At 40.3% G+C, this 25,880-nt stretch overlaps 1 protein-coding gene across 6 annotated transcripts in view; it reads right to left on the bottom strand.

Moving 5' to 3' along the window:
* The window catches only part of ASAP2 (ArfGAP with SH3 domain, ankyrin repeat and PH domain 2), an 84,931-nt gene extending 61,630 nt beyond the window's left edge, over positions 1-23,301 (bottom strand). For 3 of the 6 annotated variants that reach the window (XM_066179897.1, XM_066179899.1, XM_066179900.1), the window contains exons 1-3: positions 23,010-23,300; positions 4,207-4,279; positions 148-293 (exon numbers count right to left, since the gene is read on the bottom strand). In XM_066179897.1, coding sequence (XP_066035994.1) covers positions 148-293; positions 4,207-4,279; positions 23,010-23,135 — 345 coding nt within the window. In that variant the 5' untranslated portion in view covers positions 23,136-23,300. Of the gene's footprint in view, positions 1-147; positions 294-4,206; positions 4,280-23,009 lie in introns of all 6 variants that reach the window. The other 3 variants (XM_066179895.1, XM_066179896.1, XM_066179901.1) reach the window with 2 other exon arrangements.
* Between the last annotated feature and the right edge of the window lie 2,579 nt (positions 23,302-25,880).

Here is a 25,880-nt window from a genome sequence, read left to right as displayed (position 1 = left end):
GACATGAGATATTTTCATAAGCTGACAATTTTTTAAGAACAGTGGTTGCTAAAACACAAATTATTTTCAATATGAAGAGCCGTTATTATAATTCCAAAATACAGTCTTCGGCTTTTAAATTCCATGGTTTTTTAAAGTAATTCTTACCAAATTTTTGAAGAGTGCAGTTAATTCCTTTGTAAACACAGAAAATTTTAGAAACGCTGTTCCCAAATCTGGGTCATCCCTGCAAACACAGTTGCCACCAAACTTCTCCAGTGCTTGTGTATACTGTTCTTCATTTTCCACGTGAGCTTCAAAAAGAGCAAAACATGAAGATATCATCAGCAGATAAAAGGTTATGGAAATCACAACTGAGCGGTTTTTTTAAAGAAAACACCTTTCCAGAGTTATTGCTAAAAATGTTTACTTGATACAAAAACCAGTCATTATTTACACATAACACTAATATGCCAGAAGTATAACACATCTCACTAATTCTGGTTTGCATCTACCTATCCACGTGTTGTACAAATGACAATGTGCCAAGACAAGACAAACATCTGACACTCTAGAAAGACTCATAATATTTCTGCACTATAGCAGAGACCACATAACAACTCCCAACTCCTATAATGAACTTTCAGATTTTAGAGTCTTTTATTAAGACTTTCTTATTTTTTAGCTGCGTGCTATTATGTTTTACTGTGTGCTGAAAAAGAAACAGAGGAACTAAAGTGTGCTGGCAAAGTCTTGGATCTCTAAAATAGAAGGCAATAGACCAAACACTCTTGGGTCATCCTAGAGAAAAGGACTATAAACCACATTACAGAGGAGGGCAAAACCATATCCATGTTAGTTCTCTGGTTCAGGGCAGCAGTGGGGATCTGAAGCAAACCCAAGCAATCTGCATTTACCACAGGCCAGTTCAGTTCTGAAAGGTGTTCTGCATGACAACCAGATTCCTTTCTGAGACAACAAAACCAGAAGCTCTGCCCTTAAAGTCCAGTGGTCCTGGGCTATACCAGGACAATTCATCCAGCACACACCTAAAATCAACATTCAGAAAGCTTTGAGTTGCACATGTTGGGAGGTCATTCAGCCCAGGACATGAGAGGAAATCTAGGCATAAAATAAATTCCCCTGATTCAAATATAAAGGAAATTTGAGAGGCTTCAGTCTTAACTACTTTGCCCAAGTGATTTACTCCTAGGTCACCAGGTTAATTGCCTGTATAGACAGGCATAAAAAGTCCCTTTGGCAAAAGCCAATTTGATCTGTGGAATAAAACAGAAAGTTTTTCTGAACCCAAGTTTAGGGACCATGTCAAGCTTGAGCATGTAGACAAAGCACACCAAGTTGCCACCTGAAAAAGTTAACACTGCCTATTTCTTACTCTAGCTGTAGAGACAATTTCTAAAGCTACAAAGGAAGTCAGGGGGAAACAAACAAACAAAAACAAACTCCACAATCTAGAAAACAAATTATGCATTAATAAGGACAAAGACTATCTTGGTCATTACATGAGACTAGCATAAACCCTGAAGATTATTTAGAGAGGATTAATCTGTTCAAACAAGCAATGATTCAGTTTCATTTCAAGCCCATTTGCACACATCAACACATTAATAGTCAAAGGATTTTTGATACTATGTCCTTTCCCAAATTTCAGTGAATTAGTTATACAACCCATTCAATAAACTTATCATGCTCCAGACTAAAAACAAGCCTGTCTGTTCATGCGTCCTCTCTGGACAGCCATTCAAGAACTTTGTTTCTCAAATAGCAACAAATTTTCTCTGATTTCCACTATATGAAACAAAACCCCTCTGCCGAAGTGGTATAACACCATTCAAATAAAGACTAACATAATGTACACAAAGAATGAAAATTACACAAACAGCATGAATTCTACAAGTCTGTAACTCGAGCACTTGAACTTGCAGCCTATAGTCTGCAGATAGCTATCACATTTAAAAAGTGAGTACTATCACTGAAAGTTATTTATTTTCCTCAGCATCAACAGCAAGGGCTGAGTACTTAGCAAAATTTTTGCTGTAGGATGAGGTAAGGATGGTCAACTAATTCTATTGTGTGACATATATACACCTGAACAAGCTTTCAGGGAACTGGCACAGGCAGCAAAAACGAGGATGTGGCAGGTCACAGCTCCTTTAGATCTCACATCTACCAAATGTAAGGTGAATTATTTCCACACCGCTTTCTGCATTCTTGCTGCTTCCTGTATGCAGCTTAGCTTACATGAACACAGTGAGAGAAGAGGTCAGGCCACAACTCCTCCAGCAAAAAGAGAAAGCTGCCCCTGCAAGGTGAAAAGGCTGCTTCCTTTAAGTGTTATGGTTAGATGTGCAACCAGTAGCTGAGCCATGTTGAGTTTTTACCTTAGGAAACAAGTACAGCACCCATTCCACCTGGCATCCCCAGGAGTCTTCTATTCCCCAGCATCCCAGGGACTGTTCTTCTGGATTCTGAGACATTCCACAGAATGCTGATGGTAGTTTATTGCAGAAGTACTATTAACTGAGCTGGTACTCCCCACATGATTCTGAAGAAAACAAAAAACTACCTTTCTCATGGAACCCTCCAAAATACTCTTCCTGTTCTATGGTGTATCCCTGACAAATTTTAAAAGTTTCTCCACAAACAAAAACTATGAAATCCATCAAAATAAGAAACTTGATCCAGTTTTGAGGGTTTAGAAGCTTTCTTTAAGTAAAAACCCAAGCTAGGTACAAATTGGGAGTCACTATGTAATCCTTAATAATGGTTTGTTAACTCACACATTAAAAAAGAAAGACAAAACATGTATATTAACTATTTAGGGAATCTATACTAAAAATTCAGTCACTGTACTCTTCTTAGTGTAGGACCATGGGGTTTGTTTAGCCAAAAGAAACTCCAGGGGCTGACAAGTGGCTTGGTTAGTGATATTTCTGTTGGTGGAACATAAATGCCTCCAAACCTTTCTTGTCAAGATTGGGTGGGCAGCACAAATTTAAAATGTGGGCAAGGTACTGACTTTACCCAAAGACTCTTGCTACCATGTTCTAACAGGAACCCCGATTATGAGGCATAGTCTAGCACTCTAGAATACAATTTAAAAAAACTCAACAGCCAAAAACACCCAGCCAATCAAGAAAAAGAAGAGAAGAAAGGATGCCAAATCAATGAAACAGCTCCTGATGAATCTTAAACTGGACCCTCCACAATGCAAAGATAACAGCTTTATTACATTCGACAAGGAACTTCCCTTCAATCAGCCAGGATGAATTATACCACAACAGCAGTTCTTGCTCTAACCTTGTCTGAACACCACCATGGCCACAAGTTCTGTCAGATATTGGTGGCTCTCCAAGATTGACAGGCCTATCTATTTTGTATTTAATATAGGTTTTGTTAGCTCTAATTGCTATGAACTGCACAGTGAGAACAAAAGCCAACCAAATGCCATTTCTTATCCACAAAAACAAATGCTGTTTCTTATTCACAAAATGCTGCTGATCCACAAAAACAAAAGCTTCAGTTATTTTTTTCAAAGAAGATCAACATACACAACTCTAAGAGATTGGCACACATTTAAAAATGCATACAGCAATAGTTCTTTGTATTTTATACAGCATTGTAAGAAAAGTATCTGGTTTTTTACATCATGACAGTAAAAAGCTGCAGCTCATCAGCTCCCTCTTGTCATGAAGTCCTCAACATACGTAAGTGGAAGCCACCAGGGAGATTGAGGTTTCACAGAGAAGTAGAGCCAATGCAGCTTCTCACTGCTGCCAAAGGGGGATAATTTCAGCCCCCCACACCCTCATCTTTTGAAGATACACATGGCCCTACCATTTCAGGTGCTCACCTAATCCCAATTAAATTGATCTCACTGCATATGCAGCTTTTACAAGCTTAAAAACTCATCTAGGGATCTGCCAAGCAGCAGGCATGACAGAAGGAGCAGGCAGCCTACACCCAGTGGAAAGAAGAGAGCTTCACCACTTGGTACCAGTATGGCAGCAAGAGAGGTTTAGCTACCACACAACATCTCATCGTTACTGAAGTCATGATCAAACAGCTAGGTCAAGATTGCCATTTAAAATGTACATATTTCTCTTCTCAGAGTTACCAGTAGGACTCTTTCTGATTCAGTATGACATCTGACTGCTTAAATCTTCCAATTTCGCCAATATGAACTAACAGGAATTATGTACTTACCCAGACCAGATAAGTTTATGGCTTTGACAGATTTCTTCATTTTATAGAGAACAGTTCGGTCAACATCCAAAGCCTAAAAAAAAGAGAAAAACATAATAGTGGATTGTTCTTTGGCAAATTTCTGCCCTGGAAGCCTGCTGTAGTTACAACTATTACATAGTTAACGTTATTTCCATAATTAATAAATTACTTGCCATTTGCTTCCACCCCCATCCATACAACCTATTCTGACCCCTTGCCCAAAAATACACCTCCTCCATCTTTGGCTGGTGACCAGCGTCAGGTAAACTCAGCAGGAAACAATTCACACAGTATCGTCTTTCCATGCTAAATTATTAAAGGAGCTTAAAACAGTTTTCACCCATCATATGTTCTGAGATTGCTGGAGAAACGAGCAATATCACTTCCTTAGGCAGAATATTGAAAATGGAATTTAATTTCAGTTTTCCTGGATAATTTAGTTAATTGCATTCTCAACTACGTGAACTTTCTAACTGCTGTGCTGAGCAAAATAAATTGCATATCTCTCAAATATCTTTCACACAGTTTAACACTAGGCTAAGCTTTCCCCAACACTATATAAAATTCAAGTTTAAATCTGGCCCAGAACACTCAAGCACTTAAAATCAATTAGTTTCAAAGAAAGAAGTAAAAGCAGGCAACCATTTTGCTTACTGAAGTGAAATATGAGTAGACTAAAAATGTAAAATTGTTCCAGAAGGGAGAAGCAGAATTATGGTTATACTAATTAATTACAAAATTGTGAAACTTGAAGAAAATACAGTTTCCAGAGATGGTGGTGTCTTTAGACCCCACTGAAGAACAATACTGAACACTACAAATTGTATTATACCAAGAGCTGTTCAGCATGATATATGATAAAGCAAAGAAAACCCACAAAATTACTTCCAGTTTTCATTCATAACATTTCAATGAATTGCAACAGTTATGCATCTGACCTACCATTGTTTTATTGTTAATCTTTTGTGTAAGAGACACAATGTGGAAAAGCCAGCCCCTAGGAATCTATCCAATTATTTTAACATAGTGAATGCAAAAAGAAATATTAAGCCCCCTGATTCTGGGAGTATTCTTAAACTGAATCTATTTAGACCCCAATAGCTGAACAAAATCTTCACATCATTCTAAGGAAACCAACCAATTTAGACAACGCCTTAACATTAATGGTTACAGCATCATGGTACTGCTATATCCATTGGAGGTTTTACCTCCAGGATCATTATAGCTCACATCTGAAACATATTAGCAGGAGAAGTGCAGAGACCTTTTCACCTGGAATTCTGAAGTACAGAGGAAGGGGAAAGTAAAACAATCTAAGCAAGCCCATAAAAGCCATGCCAGATCTGTTCACCCTCTTCAGCAACTTGAATTCCATCTACGAAAACAAGTCTGTATCGGTGTGATCTCCAAGGTTAGATTAGTCACCTGTTTGGAAGTACATGAACTGAATTCCCTTATTGTATATTTGGTGATTTCTAAAAATAACCCCAGAAAAGCAACCTCAGATCAACTGACTACCGAGGAATAATTTCATTGATGACTGCATCAAAGGGCAATCACCCTCTTGGAGCCCAAGTGAAAGGAATGTCTCCAAATACAAGCAACACAGACAACAGTCCAAAGAGAAGGCTGACAGCCAGAGACTTCAAACTCACAGATTCAATTCTCAGCTAAGTCTTAGATTTGTGTGTGCAGCTGAGAAAATACTAAATCTCTGCACCTTAGTTTGGGGGAGAGAATTATTAAGGAAGAGGAATGTTGGAAGATTAAATGCATGGGATTAATTGTATTGCCATGGTCAGGGATCCAGACAGGTCTGTGAATTCATAAAATCCTCTCACCCAAGACTGCCTCAGTCAGAAAGCACAAACTCCCAGTAAGGAAAAAACCTCAAACCCTCTTCTTCAACTAAAGTCATCATTTTGGTTTGAAACTACTCTCAACCAACTTCCACTTTCAGCAGGATCAGGCAGCAGAGGAACAAATCCACAAGGCACAGCATAACCAGAACCCAACAGAAATGGCAGCTACTGCCCCTAATACACCAGTGCCAACTCAAGCACTGCCCCATTTCACACAGATGGTCCACGGAAAAATTCCAAAGGACCATGGGGAAAATACCCCACTGACAGTATCAAGGACAACACAACAAGCAAAACCTAAAACCTTAATTGTACAGGTCAGGCTTTTTGGGGTCCTGTCTTCATCCCCTGCCCATCTTTTCAGTTGTGTCAGTGCAAAGCTGTACCTGAACCTTAACAAACTGTGACTAGAAATTGGGGGGAAAAATCAGTTCTGGAAAGCTTTCAAAACAGGAAACAAAGGAAAACAAATATCTAGCCATTTGAAGAGGGACCTGGATATATTTATGAAATACAATTACTATGTTTCCAACAGTAGTAAGAAAACTACACTTGCTCTTGTAGGAAGTTTTGTCTATTCCTCCCTCCCTCGGTGCAATCTTCTCACAGTGTGTGACATTTAAGACTACCTGTGTGTGCCTACAACCAATGGGCAAAATACTGAAAAGCTTTGCATCTTTAATACTGCATTTCAGTCTTGCTTACAGACCAAAAAATAGAGAGGAGGACTTTGCCCTTGTTTAATTGAACAGCATTGGTGTTTATTCACATCTAGTGTTTCAAAGGAGTCATTTCAGTACAAAACTTGAAAATGTCAGCTCCTTGTCTTTAGTGTTGTTCTTCATATTTCCTTGTCCTTTTCTTTGTCCACATCTTAGCACTGGGAAATCAGTTTTAAATCCAGCTGTAGCTTCATTATAGTTCAAATTTCTAAGCTTGTGTTTGTTTCCTGAATATACTCATACTATACCAATGCACACAAATGCATCAAAATGCACCCTAATTCAACTTCTTGGTGCATTCTCAGTAGTTTCAGAAGCAAGGAATTTTAAAATGGCTTCAGATGTTGCATATAATAGCATTTCTTTCTATTCACTTAAAATATCCAGTAAAATCCTGAACAAGAAGAAAACTCACCATGTATTTCACATGGTGGGATCATTTTGTACTCTCATGTAAAGTTTCTAGTTTTGTCTCAAAAAACTCTATTGTAAGACTGCTTATTTTAGCATTTGTTTCAACACAACTGAGTCTACAAGGCCATATAAATAATTTTCATGGTCCCACTCAGGTTCTACTGATGAGCATTCAAACTTCTCTATTGCTAAAACCAGTAAATATAGCTTTGACTTAAGGGGGAAAAAAAACTTCACTACAGTACATAAAAAGTCACATTATTGTGGAAGTGGTGTTATGCACATGAATTGAAACAGAAACTTAGAAGTCCCCTTCTTGAGTGTGTCCTTGTCTGTGCAATCTTTTTTCCAAATACAGTATTTATGTCTTCTGTTCATTTGCAGCCATGAGATTTCTGATGACAATCTGATGAAAACATTTTTAAGGTAAATTACTTTATAGTCAGAAGTATACTAAGGAAGGGAACAAGCATATCAAAAAAAAAAGTGGATTTTTAAAGGAACACAAGACAGAGGACTCAAGCTACCAGTGATAAGTAGCAAAGCTTTTTTCCACATGTAGGAACAAGGTCCAGTTTCACTTGCCAAAGGCCAATTTCCATTTTTGCTGCTTCAAAGGTTTCTACTTTGAACAGTAAAATGTGTCAACTAATTAGAACCAAACCCATCTTACCGGGAAGAAATCAGTCTGAGACTACTGAAACATCCTGAAATGTTATTCTACATCCTACTCTGTATACCTCAATCTAAATAATAATAATAGTAATAGTAATAATAATAATAATAATAATAATAATAATAATAATAATAATAGTTCTGTTTAAGTCTGTTTCACATTGCCTAGAAAGATTTAAGCCCAGTAAGGTCTACAATTTTTTAACATTTATTGTGCTGCTTCCCCCCCAAAAAAAAAACAGAAAAGAAAAAGATTAGCATCAATCCCCAACTCTATACTGTCTAAACAGATCTGTGCACTATAGATGATTGGCAGAAAAGATGAATGTTTTATTTGCTCTTTCCAGTGGAGAGAGGAGAAACAAACTGTCCTATTATTAGCACATTTAACTGAGGGAGGAAAAAAAGCAGGAAGACAGAAACTCAGAAATTGAACATCCCAGAGATGATTTTGGCACCTTTTCCAGAGCCAAAGGGTACAGGGAAAAGCAGGGCAGTAGCAGCATGAGTGGAGAGTCCTCAGGCTCTAGCCGTTCATTAAGCACCTTTTGTGCCAAATGTACAGCAGAAGTCTGGCTCTTTATCTCCACACAAGTGTCCTCACACTAGTGTCTGTTTTCTTTGTGGCCCACAAAATAATTAATTCTCTGTGAAGGAATAGAAAAACAGCCACACTGGCTCAGATCAACACTGCATTTAACCTGATATCCTCTATCAGGAGCAGCCAAGAGCAGATGTTGGGGGCAGTAAGCAAGGAAAAGCACGCACACATCCTTCCCCAGGATAATCTCTCCTTTTCCAGCAATGAGTTTAAAAACAAAAGACTGAGATACTCTCAACCATAAACACTCCAGAGCCCAACAGGCTATTCTCGAGAGAAACAAGAAGCTCAAATTTTCTCATTCCAGACAAGGGAAAGAAAAAGACTAACCCTGCCAGCATACCATGAGAAGTAGTGACAGAGGAAGAGGAAGGAGTCAGCCATCACCTTTATTTCTTATTTAAAACAGTTCAATATCTCTAACACATTCCTTCCTTCTTACCCACAGCAGCTTCCTTTTGGAAAGTGTAAAAGTAACTATTTCACATTATCAGCTATTTTGATGGGATTTTGCTGAAAGTATTCATACAACTGGATCTGAATTTGAGGAAAGTCTCAAGGTTACCATTTTGTAAAATAAAGAGTCCATTGGAACAACAACAACAAATGCTTGGAAGTATTGTTAAAGCAGTAACAAAATTTTGGGAAATAAATTGTCATGTCATTAGAAAAATTATCCTGGAGCCAGGAACTTACATGTTCTTCCCTATCCTGAACATCTAACTGACAAATATACAAAAAAATATTAACACACTGATATTTGATCTACTATGCACAGTTCTCTTAACATTATCTCTAACAAAACAGATCTCATGCTTAATTTTAGCAATTTGCTTTAAAACATCAGGCTACTCAACAGCCATGAATCCTGCACTTCATCCATTCCAGTACTTCAGATAATGCCAGAGGCTGCTGCAGATGCTGAACACACACAGGAATATCCTTCCCAAAACCAAAAGGGCACAAGAAAAAACTTGGTCAGTTAAGGAAAAGAGAGGCAATCAAGTAGTTACTGTAGCAACAGCAGAACAAGACAAGGCTCTTGTGCTTCACTGGACTGGTCTTGTTTAAAAATCAACAACAGCAAGTTTTTTATACTTGTATCCAGGAAGGACAATAGTTTGACTTTTCTGGTGTATCTTTACAGGCAATCTGATATTTACTGTAATTAATCCTTGCTGACTCAAAAGATCAGAGATATCCACAGACATTCTGTCTCAGTTTGTTATTTTTCTACTAGAAATGAACTGTCAACACTGCTGGCTTCAATCCACTTTTCCGTTACAGAGGGTGGTAAAAAAACTTCCTAAATTATGTTATCCCTCTCCAGAATCATCTTTCCATTCTCCACTGTTATGTCATTTCCTCCTTCAATGTATTAGTTTCTTTTCTCAATCCTCTCCAGTTTCTTTCCACTGATCACCTTGCACATTCACAGAGGGACTGATACAAAGGGTGGAAAAAACCCTTACAGGTATGGTCTGGGGCAAGGCTTTGTAGCTTCTGAATGTATTGTAGAACAACAGTAATTAAAAAAAACCTCCCAATTTTAATGTGGGGCAAATACTTGATTTGGAGTGTGCATGTGAAAAACTGCAGTAGCTATGACAGTTAATTTATATAAATGAGCTCTTTGGTGTGAGACTTGTCAGCTAAAGACACTGAAGGTTCAGAGACAAACCTGCAAAAAAATGACAGTTTATGCAGAATCATCTCTGAAAGGTCCCTCCCCACAAAAATATTCTTTCTCCAGCATCTGGGTTCGTGGTTCTTGTGGGCCCAATGCCAAGGCAATCTGTTTAAACAAGCACGGTTGTATTTGGCAGAAGAATGTAGTAAACTGTTGAGCTAAGGAAATGCATGGTGGCAAAAAGCAGTATCACTGTGCTCTGGGAAATTAATACTTGCAAGTGCAAGGTAATTCTGCTGCAAAGGTAAATGATGGGAGAATTTGGCACTGCTCTATGGTGTGTATAAAACCAGACCTGAGCATGATGACTTTGTACAATGCGTTTATTAAAACAACGAAGGGATGCCTAAAAACCAGAATTCTCTATCAGACTGTCCGCAGACGGACACGAAGACACCACACTCACACCAGTTGTGAGAATGAGAAAGAAGGAAGTTTATTTGGGATTAGGGTTTAAATAGGTTTTGGAGTTTGATCAGGGATTGGAGGATGAGGTTGACACCTCTTTGACCCCACTGGTCAACCAAGAAGTCCATCAATTTGTCCTTCCCCCAGGAAGGAATGCAGTTTACAAAACATCACTCTTTATGTTAGAATGGTGAGAAACTCCAGTACAGAAATGTAAAGCATCAGAAGGCTGAAAAAATCAAGGCGACAAACAGTCTCCCTCTATCAGAAGAGAAATACCAAATCAGAGGTTCAGAGATACAAGAGGTTACATTATCAATACAAGTCACTAAATGAGACTGTTTCACACTAAACAAAACAGGTGTAGTACCTGTGTATTAATTGATTGCCACAGGCTTCCCTCACAACAAAGAGTTAGAAATGCAACACATACTTAACTGGGAAACAGACATCAATCATATTTGTGAAATGAAATCTCATCCTTAGAGAAAGAGTGGAAGCTGCTTATGCCAACTATTTCTCCAGAACACATCCACCTCCGGCATTAACCAATTTTTACACTAAGATATTTTCCTTCTCCAACACTGCAGCTATCTACTCTCAAAGACAAGATGACAGGACTTTAAAAACAGATCTCATAAGTAATGTAATAGATGATGCACTTACTCTTTACAGTTGCTCATTTATAAACAGAGGGTATGTAAATAAAACACCCTTATTTAATATTTAATTGCTATTTATTCTTTCAGCTGTAGTAGCCAATTCCTGATATCCATCTCCATTTATTTAATATTACATTCTTCAACATCCTAAGATATATCACCATGTAAAATAAGTAACATAGGCAACAGGATTAAAGTTCCAGTGATGATTGTCTTAAATGGACGAGTAACATTTACCAACCCTTAACCCGTGTCAGAATTCTCTGCTCCTCTCTAAAAAAAGAGACTTTTTTTAGCTTCATGTTTTTGCATTTCTGTCTGCTGCCATCATCCATCAAAGCCAGTCATGGTTCAGAGTCCAGCTGTTGGAAGAGGCTGATCCTCACCCTCTATCACTCTACAGCATATGATGAGCTGGCTGATGGGATTTTCCTTTTGCAGATTTTTTAATTCAATAACTCTTTTCCCCGGTATTAAATCTTTTTAGACACCATCAGAGGCAACAAGAATTAATCTTTGCAGAACATAATGCTCTTTTATTCTGCATGTGATAAACTTTCTGACAAGAGAATTTTTAGTTATTTATGGGAGCAATTAACAAATCAAAACACTTTCAGATATTCAAAAGTTCCCATGTTAGTGGTCTAATTTGGAATTTGTAGACTTCAAAACCTCTACTTGAACCAGGCAGACACTCCTGTCACAATCCCTATAAAACAATGAAAACCTGAACAGTTTTGTTTCTCCCTATGTATGTTGCATTTACTCTATGCTGAAAATGAGAACCTCTGCAGTGGGTGCACAGATCAGGTGGATACCATAAACTGATGCAGCCCACCCCATCCAACACTCCTTTGACTTTTTCTTCTTTAGGTATCCAATAATTCTAGAGAGAAGAAATTAGCCTAGAAAAGAAAAGAGTCTACAACAACATAGCAAAACCAAACTTCAGTCTGGACAGGAATCTGAGATCTTCTTAACAGAAATAAATAATGAATTGGTGTCACAAACACCTCTGGCAGACACACACAAGGTATCTCTTCTGAAAGGGAATAGAAGGCACACAAACTTTATCTAGTTTATAATACACCAGAAGCTCTTAGGACACCATATTCTCACAACAAAGAATGGCAGAGGTATCTAGAGGGGACTTCAGGACAGTAAGACAAATCACCTCAAATGAACCAACAATTCCTGGGGACACACAGAACCAGCTGTCAAAACAAGGTTCATCAGAGGTAAAGCAGCATATTGGACACCATCTCTCTATCATCAGGGTAGAAATTTATTAACAGCATCTACCTATAATACTAATGGTGTGTTATTATACATAAAAGCCAGTGTCAAATGAGAAAACTTATTTTCTCTTGAAACATGATAAAAATATTTCTGTTCTATAGTTGCTTCCAAACTTCAGCCTGTGATTTTCACTCCAGCTTCTCTGTAATTCACTGTACCTTTGAAAATCTCTGCATGGTCTCAGTATCAATACACTTAAATGAAAGAATGCATCTGAACTACCATTCATTTTAGGTGCTCAACACAGAAATCACAGGACACTACTACAATCTTGAAAGTAATGACCTTAAATTCCACTGGAATTTCAGCAGCTGTAAGTATAACTAAAATTAACAGTTCAGACATTCCTGTCACTAGAGACAGCTGCCTCAAAGTGTAAATGACTCTTAAGTGATGCAATTATTAGTGCACCAAACAGTAGATATATAAATACTTATTTACATAATATTGCTGCAAAAATAAAAGCTTTATCCCCAGAGTGGACTTGGCCAAAATAACGACAGAGTTCATGTCATGGAAGTTTTCTATAAAATTGAGCAAATGGTAGTTCCCTGTATCATCAATGAAGCATTAGGAAGGTAAACTCACACACAGCTGTTACCTAAGAGAAAACATCAGCTAAGACAAAGAACTCCTGCATTTAAAATTGAAGCAATTTAGAGCAGAGAAGCAAGTCCAGGCCTATCAGAACTTCTGTTGTTCTTAAATGAAATAGGAAAGAGCTACTGAATCAACTGATTGAAGCAGAAGAGACAAATGCCTGAATCTATATGGAACTAAACACCGTGTGTGTGTCCCCACATCACATCAGTGCCACATCCCTATGCCCTGGGGAAGGGAAGGCACTGGCAAACGTGGCCACTCCATCCCTACCACACACTGGGCTGGAAATACTTGTATAAAAACTTGTCATCTACATCCAGACCATTTAAGCAACAGAAGAGAGCAAACTAAGGAGAAGAATGAATGAAACCAAACAAAAAGCAGCTTACAAAAGATTTACTACTTCAATGCTGTTCTCATCAGCACAATTAGCATCTAGTCTACACAGAGCTCAGAGTGTAGGAGGACTCTGCTGGCATTTTTTCTATTCTTGTGTAACACACACCTACAATGCTGGAAAACACACAAATTATTAAAACCACGCACTTTGCAAAACTCCATACTGCATGTTTTGCATGTGACTATGGAGCAGGGGTTCTGTGTTTGCAAATGCTGAGGAAATTTCTACTCCTATTGCAATAGGCAAACAGTAATCCTGTTTGATTGGAGGGGCTTAAAATGATTACTAAATGCATTTGCTTCTGAGTTTACTTCCATAGAATAAAGCCTAAGTTTCCTTGAAATTGCATGTTCTAGGAAAGAAATCTTTCACTAACAATGAACAGAAATCATAAAACATGAGGAAATAATCCGTAAGAACATCCGCATCCCTTCAGTACCATTTTCCCTTCCTCTATGCTTTTTACATCTAGTACAAAGCTTTAGGGATGTGAAAGTAATTTGTTCAGCTCTAATCACTTCAGCTGTTTTGATTTATCTATACTCATACTTAGCATAATGCCTAGACAGAATTATACATTTCAGGCTACAACTACATTGATAATCTGATCTTTAATCAGGGTTGGCTGAGGGGTCCACAAACAGCAGATGGTTCTGAACACCACACTGCTCTAAGACAACTAGGAGCAGACTTGCAGCCTTCTCTCTCAGTTCTCTATTTCTTCTTACTTTAACAAGTCAGATGCTAGATTTTCTACTATAGCTTCTTTCATGTTAACTTTTACAGCCACCTCTTAAAGAATATACTCCACAGAAAGTCACTTCACTGCACAGCATGTCACTTACACAGTAAATATTTTTGTGACGCCGAGTTCACACACACAAAGGAGCAAATTTTTCAAATTCTGTCCAACACCTACTCACTTGAAAACAAATTGAAACGTACTGAATTACACCACCCAAGCTAATTTCCTGCAAAGCATCATTGCTCATAAGAAAAGCCTGTTCAGTAACAATACTGTACCTCAGTTCCTCCATCAATAAATTCTCCTCTGTAAGGATTAAAATTATTTTCTCTTTCCAAATAAAATTTAGATACGTATAATATCTCATAAAGTCTGCATAATTCTTAGTATTACATCCCATTTTCCGGGGAACATACAGAACTCTCCTTCCACTCCTAAACTACACAATAGGACATAGCCAGGAGATCACCATTATTCCCTGTGCTCCACCACCACCCCTTCCCTATATTCCTGCCCGTCTCCTTTCTACACCGAACCCTTTCATATCAGCCCTGCCCCCACGTGCTCAGGCCTGTTTTCATCCTACTTCCTGTGTGAACACTGCCACACTCCCTCTTCCTCTGCAGTTCCTGTCAATTTCAGCTCCTCAGAACTTCCTCAGACACTTTTTATGCATTTCCTTATCCCCTCCTTAATGCTTCTTCCCAAGTGGCAATTCCTGACCTTTCAATTCCTCATATGCCTTCACAGTTCTTCTGCTTCTGGATAACTCTCTCAATTTGTTTTCAATTCCAATTTTCTTTTCTTGTTCTTCCCATTTGACTCATCTCCATTAAACATTTCAGGTGCCCATTACTTTTTGAGTCTTCCCTTTCTTGTGTTACCATTTTTTGTTGCTTCTCAGCCAAATGTACTTGACCACTTAATCCCTGGATTGATGGAAATTTCAGAAAAGAAGTCCAGATTTACTCTAAACAAAAGAAGCTTGTGGTCACCTTAATCACAGAAAAATCTCACCTCTAATACTAAAACTCTTCGAGCTGATGTCTCTGTCCCCACCAACAGCAGCTATACAGGAAGCATTTTGCATACAGAGCAGCTTAAACTTCATACTAACAAACGTGAGACTGTGTGGGGAAAAGGCTACCAAAAAACAGAGAAAAGGTCCTGCCCTCAGTTTGCAGTAAAGTTAATATAAACAAACTTCAAACTTCTGCTTGTTCCATAACTAGAACTACATTTTCCAGTTGGGTTAAGGAAAAAAAAAAATCTGTCTCAGTTAAAATGGACCAAAGGAAAGATTTTAATGCAATATGAAACCCTGGCATAACCACCTTGTACAGCTTTACAAGAATGATTCTCAGTAATTCTGTTTTCCCAGAAGCAGCTTCCAGCACTGCTGAAAGAGTAAACAAGGAGACACACAATTTCTCCTAATGTGAACCTCTTGCACATTTGACTGTGCTACAACTGTGAAAGCACTGGTTTCTTGAATAGCAGTCGTAATTGCCGTAAATGCAAGTTTAGAGTGTTTTTCAAGCATTTCTGGAAGCAGGAGGGGACCAGTACTTGCTTGCCCCTCATCCACGAATACTTGGAATCTTTGAGTAAGAACACCTCTCCTCAACTTAACAGTCATGGTCTGCACTTCTGCATTCATTGCAGTATTTTTTTAAGATGTAAATATTTCTCCTCTTCTTTCCATCCCGGCCTTTTTAACCCTCTGTGCTACATCAGATATGCTGGTCTTCAGAGGGTTTGTCAGAAGTATTTGCTAGTTACCATCTTAGTTCTTTAGGATCCTGGGAAATAACTCCCAACAAACGGAGTGCTTTAAGCTCACAATTTTGTTTATTGCCTTGCTTACTTGCATCTCTATTCCTGCCACCCATTCGACCTTCTCCCACACTCTGAGCTCAAAAACTGCAGCAGCACTTGTTCAGATTTGGCAATAACTACATTATCCTTAATACTACTATGTTCTGACAGCATATTATGTCTTCTTTTTCTCCTTGCAATTCTTTGTGGTTAAGAGTGTTTTTATTTTCTTTACTGCCTCCTGTCACTCCTAAAGAAACTTGATTTTTGCAAATTTGTATTGTATCTTTACACCTATTCTTTAATACAAAACTTTCCTCTGAATACCTGGCTTTTTCTTCACATGTCTAACAGGCTCAGATAATTTGTGACATTCTTCCTGGGGTGTTTCAAGTCTGTAGATTTTCTCCTAATTTTCCCCTTTCCTGGGATATTTAATGAACATTTTTCAGGCTTTATTACATGAACTCTTTGGTTCTATTGAACTCACCAGCTCTCAGTTTAATGACTTTTTCCCCAGATAGACAGACAGACAGACAGATAGATATAAACATTTCACTTTTTTCCACAACTTGATTTTTTCCTTTAAACCAGTGATTGCCACATTAGCCGCTCCAGCTTCTGCATAACAGTCAGCATCTTGGCTTGCCATGACAGATGCCTGACTATACCATTACTAGAGACAGCAAGGGCTGAGAACAAGTGAAGGCTCTTGCCACTGGCCCACCCATGAGAGGAATTTCATTTCAGCATGAAGCCCACCTGAGCTCCAGCCATTGCTCCAGTACCTTGGACAGGGCTGGGCCAAGGCAGGGACCTCCACAGAATTAGGACAAAGCAGCAGCAAGAGCAGTAGCAAAGGAGCTTCAAGAAATTAAGAAAGATAAGGAGACTGTAAACATTTTGAAAGCAGAGAGAAGCTTGATACTCAAGACAAGAGAGGGAAGAGTCAGCCTAAACAAGGCTAGGCCAGACTTTTGTGGAGCTTTAAGTGGAAATACAGATCATATGGGCTGTCAAGAGTGAGGTTCAGCAGGTGCAGTGCTGGAGTTCACACAGGGAATGGCTCTATGTAATACATACACATACTCACACATAGGGAAGGTGGAAATTATAAAAAAATAGTGTATTTAAGAGCTGAACTAAGTGTTTAATAACCACTACTCCAGTGCAAATGAATAAAAAGAAAGCACTTCACAGTGATTCAGCTACTAACACACTACACTAGTCAGGTGCACCAAGTTTTCTTGCATTTCTTCACCTGTACTCATCAGCCAGATCCACTTGACATGTGGACTGTCATGTAAGAACTCTGGAGCAGGGATCAGGTTTTTGTCCTGTGACTTTGCAATGCCTTTCAGAATAAAGGCTTCATCTTTACCTAACATTGCTGCATGTTATGGTACACAGAGAACAACATGAAGGTAAGAAGAGGAAGTGAAGGTGGGTTAAACCTAAGCAGAAGTAGTCACTTTCTACATTACCCTCTTCTAGCATCAGCATGAAGTACACTAGATTCAGATAAGATGGTTCTGAAAAACGCAGCAACGTTATGAAAAACTCAAAACACAAACCCCCCAATTAGTAAAATACTTCAGAAAGATATACATTTTTCTTTATAAATCTGTATTTTTCATTCATCTTCCTAGGAGGAACGGGAGCATTTGTTAATGTGAAGCAGATTCATCACCAAATGCATTCAGGTAAGGTGTACAGAAATCTTTTTTTGTGGTTTGACATTGTTTTAACTGACTGCATGTTGACATTAAAGGTTTAAGGTTTAAACTGTCTATTTGAAAATATGCACAAAGCTCCAGCTGAAGACACACTGTTTAGCTCCTGTATTTCTGCAATTTTCATCCTCTATATTCCTTTCAAAAAGAAAACAATTCCCACGCTCCTTTTGAAATCATCATGCCTTTTGTGTTATAATGACTTTTCCAGAAACCTCTTTGGATTCTGATGACAGAGAATCATGGTTCCAGAAAGGAAGCAGAAGTGGAACACAAAAAAAGTTTTAAACAACACGTATTTATGGAAGTGTATTTAGTAATGAGGTAAGAAAAGTGTGCAAAAATGATCTACTAAAGAGCACACTATAGTGGGTATAAAGATAAGTTTTATTAAAAAGAAATATACAAGAAACCGTAGTAAATTTCTCAAAATGCACTAAAGTACATGACACTTCCTACTGCTTCTCAAACTATACAGGAACAGCCTGTTCATGTAACTTTGAAATGCGAGGCACATTCATCAACTATAGGAAAACAGAATCCAGTCCTGTAAATGTAGCCAGCAAAAAGTAAATATACAGGTGTATCCATGTATCCATCACCACATTCCCCCACCCTGCCAAGCTGTTACATCTCCCCCTTGTCAGCTTCGCAGAACCAAAATGCAGAAGAGAACATTACAGAATTGTACCACGCAAGAGGGAATCAAATTCAATAAATATTGATCCCTTACACCACTCCAAGCCAGCTGAAAACTGTGGATTGCCTTGGGTGGCAAGAAGATGTTGCCACTTCTGATAGAAAATTGCATTATAAATGACAGTGAGGAAGAAAAGGCTTTGATACAGAAATGACATGCTGCATTTGTACGATTGATAATTTTAAAAAAATCTCTTGAAGTGTAAAATAACAGAATTATTGAGGTATAAGCATCATGGAATGGGACCTATTAAAAAAAAAGGCAAGTAGAGACCTGAAATTACAAATTATGCCTTTAACATTAATTCCTCAGCTTTTACAAAAACTCCTTGAGTGTTTTTTAAACAGACTGTAAGCAACTGAAACCTATTTCTATCCACAGTACTAAAACCATCTTTGGTACCACTGCACTGTTTCTTTTGGTTGTACACTTGAAATATTTCCACCACATGTTGGTCCTCTCTACTTTTTAGAACACATTTATTCCAGTGGCAGCTGCCACTGTGCTGTGGAGGTGTTCCAGTAACCTACTAAACTTCTCTCAGTGTTTCCATTCTCCTCCCTTCACAGGGAAATCTGGGCATGCAGGGAAGTTTAGGTAGGTGGGTAAATTTTGTACCTCAGTCCTGACTTAGATGGAAATGTCCTCAGCACAGGGACTATCTGCTACTCTCTGTTTACACATTAGCCTGCAAAATTGCTCCCTATCCTACTTACCTGTCCAGCACTTGCCCTCAATAAACAGTCCAAACAGAAAACTTCCACTCTTTATTGTAAAACTTAACTCATGCTTCAAAAAAACAGTGGCACGATTAGATTCTAGTCATTCAATTACTCTTTAAACTAATTTCTAAAAATCTTTAAAATGATCACAGTTACTAGAAACCCTTTGCAAATTTCATTACAATTTAGGGACTATTTTATTTTGCTTCCAGCATATAAAAGACAGAAGTGTGTGTTCTAAGCAACAGTAGTACTGAAACCAGATTTTAAAGCATTCATAATTTAAGAACGGTCACCACAAACTTTTAGATCCTGTGACCTTTAATAGAAACAGACAATTAAAAAGGCTGCAGTTGTCAGAGTAGATTACTGATTTCAAGCAACTCCTCCCCCAATCATGTGACCATGCTCTGCACTCTGTCAATTAAAACTTATTTAATCTTAGTCACCATCACACATGTAAAGATTAAACAGTAACCTGTAAGGACCTGGGACATATTTTGTTTCAGAAGAAGCGAAATATTCCCAACATTTTGCTAAGCAACATCCTAATCCAAGAACAATGCAGAAATTATATGATTCCTTTTCCTTTGAAATCACTTTGTGTTCCACAAGCACGCCTTTCCTAATCCCTTTTCCACTACTGAGAGCAAAGAAACAGATTCAGTAAAGAATCAGATGCTCTTTCTGCAAGTGTTTGAACAGGCACCAGCTCCCAAACTGCAATGCAGGTGTTTCTGGTGATCTCAAAAGCCCTGATCCATGGTCTATAATCAGTGTATATAATCACATAAAGCACTAAAACTGAAAGGATTTTCAACTGACACTAAGAATCAACCATATTGTGAAACTGACAGAGGTCAATCAATCCAAGTTCAGTTTTAAGGCAATAACTCTGCCCACAAAGATGCACAGATAAATGATACATTTTTAATTGCCCAACATCTTACTGATTTCCTCACTTAACAAGCCTCTTCCACTCCACCACAGAAAGCTTCATTAACTAAACTTTCAAGCCACTATTAGATACATGTTAATTAACAAAGACAGAGTTACAAAACTGGTAGCCAGCAATGTTAAGTGCAAAAGACATCCCAGTGGGATGTGAAGACATATCTGTGTTTGTGGACAGCTGAGCTCAGTCACAGCAGCTTCCCCCTCCTGGGCTCCTGCACGGCTCCCAAGGGAGCACCAGGCTTGCGAGGCCAGAGCTACCTTCATGCAGGCAGGGGAATACCCCATTCCAGAACCAGATTTTCTGGGAGTAGCAGTAAAGAGACATCCTCTAAGTATCAGTATTAACCACTTAATTTGTTGATTTAATAAATGTATACAATATCCTGGGAAGCAAAAATGTGTCTTCAGTTAATAAACTCGGTCTTACAGTCATCTGTTCAAACTAATGCATACACAAAGTCAGCAGTCAGCCAGTTTCAACTCACCCATTAAGTGCTTTAAAGTGACACATTCCCTCAGTCACAGGTAGCCAGACTTGCCATTCCTCAGAACTACAGTGCCTGCTGCAAGAGAGCAGAGTGCTCTGGAATCCAAGGCTGCACACTACCAGTGCCACTGGAAACACACAGGTTCTTTGAACTCTCTGAACATTTTTAGATACATTCTTTGATAGGCTTTAGTTCACAACAAGTTGATGAACTACTTGTCCAGCCTCCCAGAAAAAAAGGTGCTGAGCCCTGACTTCTCTATTACACAATTTATAGGAAGCTTTTTATCCAAGAATCACATTTAACCTGAAAAACCAGACACGTCATGCTAAAGGACTTGAGTATTTCCAAACCAAAGAAGTCTAAGCCTGAAAAAAAAATTCACCATTTTGAAACTATGAAAATATATTTGTTGTTCTTGACAAATTATAGAGAAAAAGATTCAGCAGTCAGTTCCACGCATGCTTTCAGACAGCAGCACAAACAGACAGGAACTGCTGATATTTTTCCAGAAGTGCCAGAGAGATCAATACTATTAACAACTACTGCCAGTCTCTGCAATCTCTCACCTCCTGCCTAGCAAACGTTACAAGGCTCATTCTTTATCATCATTATTACTAAAGATAATTTTGTACTAAGCTAGCAGACAGCATCTAATATCAGAAATATGCAGATACAAAGAAAGATTCAATGTTCTGATTGAGTTTCATTAAAAAATCAAACACCAATCTACTAAATTAGACTTACAGAAAAAAACTATTTTTTTTGAACTCTAATAAAAATCTCTAAATCTCACAAAACTTCCTTTGACCCAAATACTTATATCAACTTCGATCCTGTATTATTCAATTATTAAGCATTTCTACCTCACAATTAAAATTATTCATTACTATAAATATTCAGGAAGAGGTTGTCTTTGTTACAGAATTGTTGATCTTAAGACTATCGGGTTAATAAAGCATAATTAAATCCAGGCATTTAAGTGCAAGCTTGCAGGGCAGAAAATTATCTCAGGAGCAAGATTATTTTGAATTCAGCTCCTTGCTTTAGTGGTTTTGGGAACTGGCAAAACAGGAAAATCCTGAAAAGGGTGTTTAAACACCTAACCTGGGTTTTGTTCACTTAAGACACGTTAATAATCCATTGCTAGTGGCAGTTCTTTTGTAAGAAAGGACATCAACAACTGACAAGATTCTTTTTGCTGAAGAGGCTGTTTTAAAAATATACGCTTACTGCAACACAAATCAACTAAACACACACTGTAAGAACTGATGTAACAGGTAGATGGAGCAAATTAATCTGCAGCACAAGTAAGGCTCCCCCCTCCTAGAAGTTACCTCAGAGAAGCTGCTAGAGGAGTCAGGATACACAGACGCTTCTCATTTCATTGAGCGTGTATGACTGCGATATGGAATGTGCTCTCACTGTGTTCAGACCTGTCCCAGATTTCCCTCTGATTTGAAACAGGAGGGAAAAGAGCCTCCCTCTCCCGAGTGCTGGCAGACATCCGCCGTGGGAGGGACGGTGGGCTCTCACCATCAGGTTCAACGGCGCGTTCCGAGTATCTTTAAAGACAGAGAAACACCCGGCTCTTGGCGAGACAAAAGCGGCTCCCGCCAGGCACCGCAGCCCGCCTGTCCCGGAGGAGGCAAGGCTCGGGACCCCGCACGCCGAAGGGCGGGCACGGCCCTGAGGGAGCGGATCCTCGGGAAAGGCTGCCTTAAACCGTGTGGCCCGGGGAAGTGCGCTTAAATTTCTGTGTGCGGGAACTGGAAAGCGGATTAAATCCCACCTGTGCCCGGAGGCAGGCAGACACACACTCAAGGAAAGGACAAACAGGGAAAGCCGAAGCCGCACACGGCAGCTGGAGAGGCCAAGGCGGTTCAGGTGTCGCTGGGAAGGAAGGGGCTGACGGAGGAGACTGCAGAGTTCAAGTTCCACCCCCCAGTTACTAGGAAAGCGGGCGGAACCGCCCGGATCGGGGCTCCTCGGGCGTCAGGAGGAGCGAGAAGCGACGGCTCGGGCGACCCTGCCCCGCCGTGCGCTGAGGGGCGGGCGGAGCGTGAGCCCCGCGGGCCGGGGGAGCGGCGCCCCGGCCCTTCCCCCGCTCCTTTTCTTTCCCCTCTCCACTCAGGCGCGCCCCATTTCCTCCGAGCGGCAGCCGAGGGCGCTGCTCGGGGCCGGGCGGGAGAGGGAGCGGCAGGAGCCAGCGCCGGTAGCGCCTTGTTCTCTGCAGCCAGGCCAGAGAGGGCTGCGCGCCCCGCGCCCCCCGCCCGGGCTCACCTCCTCGATGGCCGCCACCGTGTTCCTGCACTGGGCCATCCGGGTGGTGAAGTTGGAGGCGGTGGGTGACTTGTAATCCTCATTGGTCTCGGACACGAATTCCGACACGGAGATCTGGTCCGGCATGGCGGGGCGGGGATGAGCGAGGGGAGGGAGGGGGAAAGCAGGCGGCTCCAGGGGCAGGGAGGGGAGGGCGCAGGGGGGGGCTCCCCCTCACATCGCTCGGCAACCGGCGGCGGCGGCAGCGCCCTCCTCGCACCCCGCCGTCTGGAGCGGTGTTGTTCCTCCGCCGCCACACAAGGAAATTCCCCGCACCCACACTCCTCCTCCTGCTCCTCCCGCGCGGTCACGCAGCACCGGGGGCCGGGCACACGCCCAGCCGCGGGAGCTGCCTCCACACCCCGCCCTCCCGTTCGCTGTCTCCCTCTCGCTTTCCTCCCTCGCTCCTCACACGCTGGCGGGGCGGGGGCGCGGCCGCGCGACCCCCCTGCCGCCCCCGGAGCGGACCTGCTGCCGCGCGCTCGCCACCGGCGCCCGCCCTGAGAAGATGGCGGCCCCCTCCCTCTTTCCCTCCCTCAGTCCGTCCTCCCCGAGCCCCGAGGGGAGAGGAGGTGGCAGGCGCCGGCCGGGTAATCCCAGCGACAGGCAGGACGAATCCAGCCGTGTGGTTCGGGTAGTGTTTAACAACAAAAACCCAAGGGCAGGGGAAGGTGAGGCGCAGCGCCTGCCTGGTGCGAGGGGGAACAGGTTGAAGCCCGCAGGACAGGTCTCCGCACTGTCCTCTCCGGGACTGCCCGCAGGTGCGGGGACAGTCTCTTCTCTCACAGCTCGTAATTTAGGTTTCAACAGTTTAATCTGTTTTACGACTTCGCTGTCTCGTTTCGAGAGAGCTAAAGAGAAATGCTGTCGTTCCCAAGAGGTCCGTGCAAAAATACTTTTAGGCTAAGTAACGTTTAAATCTAAATTCTTAGAAAGCTTTTTCTGTACTCGAGGAATAAAAGCTATCGGAGGAGGTGCTTTTTTTCTTCAATATAAAACCGCAGGGATTACTCAAGGCAAAAAGGGTGAATCTCAGCCCGAGCTGTGGCGTTTGTGTCTGATGCAGGAGAAGGGACGCTGGCGAGGTGTCGCTGAACGAGGATGGTGCTGCTTGCCTTGGCAATCCGGGGATGTGACCCATGGCAGTGGTTTCTTTTGCCCTCAAAGCCCTTAGGACTTCTAGTTGATTCCTGCAGAAAGCTTATCAGAAGTCTGTATTTTGGCCCGGAAACTCTCCTGTGGCTCTTTCACTTCCCTCTGGTGATACAGTTATTAGCTTTCTATAAGTGATTCTTTATTACTCTGTTTTAAAACTCTTCAGGGAATTCAGATGAGTAAGCAGGTACTCTTTTGCTGCCGTTTGTAAAATCTCCTAATAAATAACTGTAGGCCTTTCCAGATGTTACTGCCCTTTGCAATTCTAGCTAGACCCTTTAGCATAAATAATAAAGCTTGTAAACCATATTTATTTTACTGGTTGTAGTAAATCAGATGAGTGAACAGAGACTATTCTTTCCATGCATGTTCTTTTCATTTTTAACTCTTAGTAGTTTTTCTATCCTAATCATTTCTTATTTTCTCCAATGAAAGTCACCGCTGTTGTTTTGCTTTTAACTTCTTTGCCACTCACCTTGTTAATACCCATGCATGATCAGTTACTACAACATGTGAAGCTATACATTGTTCTGCTACTAATGCATGAAAATTCCTGTCTTTATTTGTACATCACATAATAAATAAATAAATATAGCTGGATATAATTATTCATTCTTGCTAGAAGTCTGTGATCTTACATCTTCATTTTTGCATCAGCTGATGGTGGTACCTTTAAGGCAACACTTACCACGCTGTTACCCAAACTTAGCAAACACTAGCATTCTTAAACTGCCTACCCTATCTTCCAATGTGGCATATTTATTTTGGTATTTTGAAGGGGATGAAAAACTTGGGGTCTGAAAGGCAAATTCTACTAGACTTTGACTTTCTGCAGCAACTCTTCTATCGGATATAGTGCAAATCTGCAACATAATAATGCAACCTCTAGTGGTTGCATCCACAGTTTGATATTGGAGTGTATACAACTGAGATGGCGTCATGGTTTAACTCCAGCCCAGTACAAAGCAATGAAGTACCACACAGACACTCATCACTGCTGCTCTGCCCAGTGGGGAGGAAAATCAAACAATAACGAAAAACTTGTGGGTTGAGCTAAGAACAGTTAAATAATGGAAACAAAATAAAATAAAAAAAAATAATACTGATTATAATAGTAATTTTGTTGAGAAGGAGAGAGAGAAAGGACTAAAACTGAAGATAAACAAGTGGTACACAAGACAATGCTCACCAGCCATTGACCAGTAGCTGTCCTATCCCAGCTTGGTTGATGCCCCCAGCCAACCCCAGTTTATATGCTGAACATAACATTCACTGGTTCAGAATATCCATTTGGCCTGGTCACATCAGCCGTCCCAGTTATGCATCCTCCTGGCTTCTTGTGCACCTCCTTACAGGCGGAGCATGGGAAAATGGAAAGTCCTTGATTTAAACACTATTTGGCAACAACTAAATTGGTGTGGTATCAACATTATTCTCATACTAAATTCCAAACACAGGACTGCCATCTGAAAAGAAGAAGATAAACTCTATCCCAGTTGAAAACAAGACAGACAGTACCATCACTCAATGAGTCTTTGAATTCTACAGATTCTATTTTGTACAGCAGTTTACATTGGATGTTTGCAGTGCTATCTGATCTATCTTTAACTGAGATAGATTCAAAAAATTGCCATCCCAATCAAACAGCAAGGCCTTTTTGCTTGACAGTGTGCATTT

Source organism: Chamaea fasciata, unplaced genomic scaffold, assembly GCF_029207755.1.
Source record: "Chamaea fasciata isolate MVZ Bird 193981 ecotype frontalis unplaced genomic scaffold, bChaFas1.0.hap1 SCAF_3, whole genome shotgun sequence".
Classification (NCBI taxonomy): Eukaryota; Metazoa; Chordata; class Aves; order Passeriformes; family Sylviidae; genus Chamaea; species Chamaea fasciata.
This window is presented reverse-complemented; position numbering and strand designations above follow the sequence as displayed.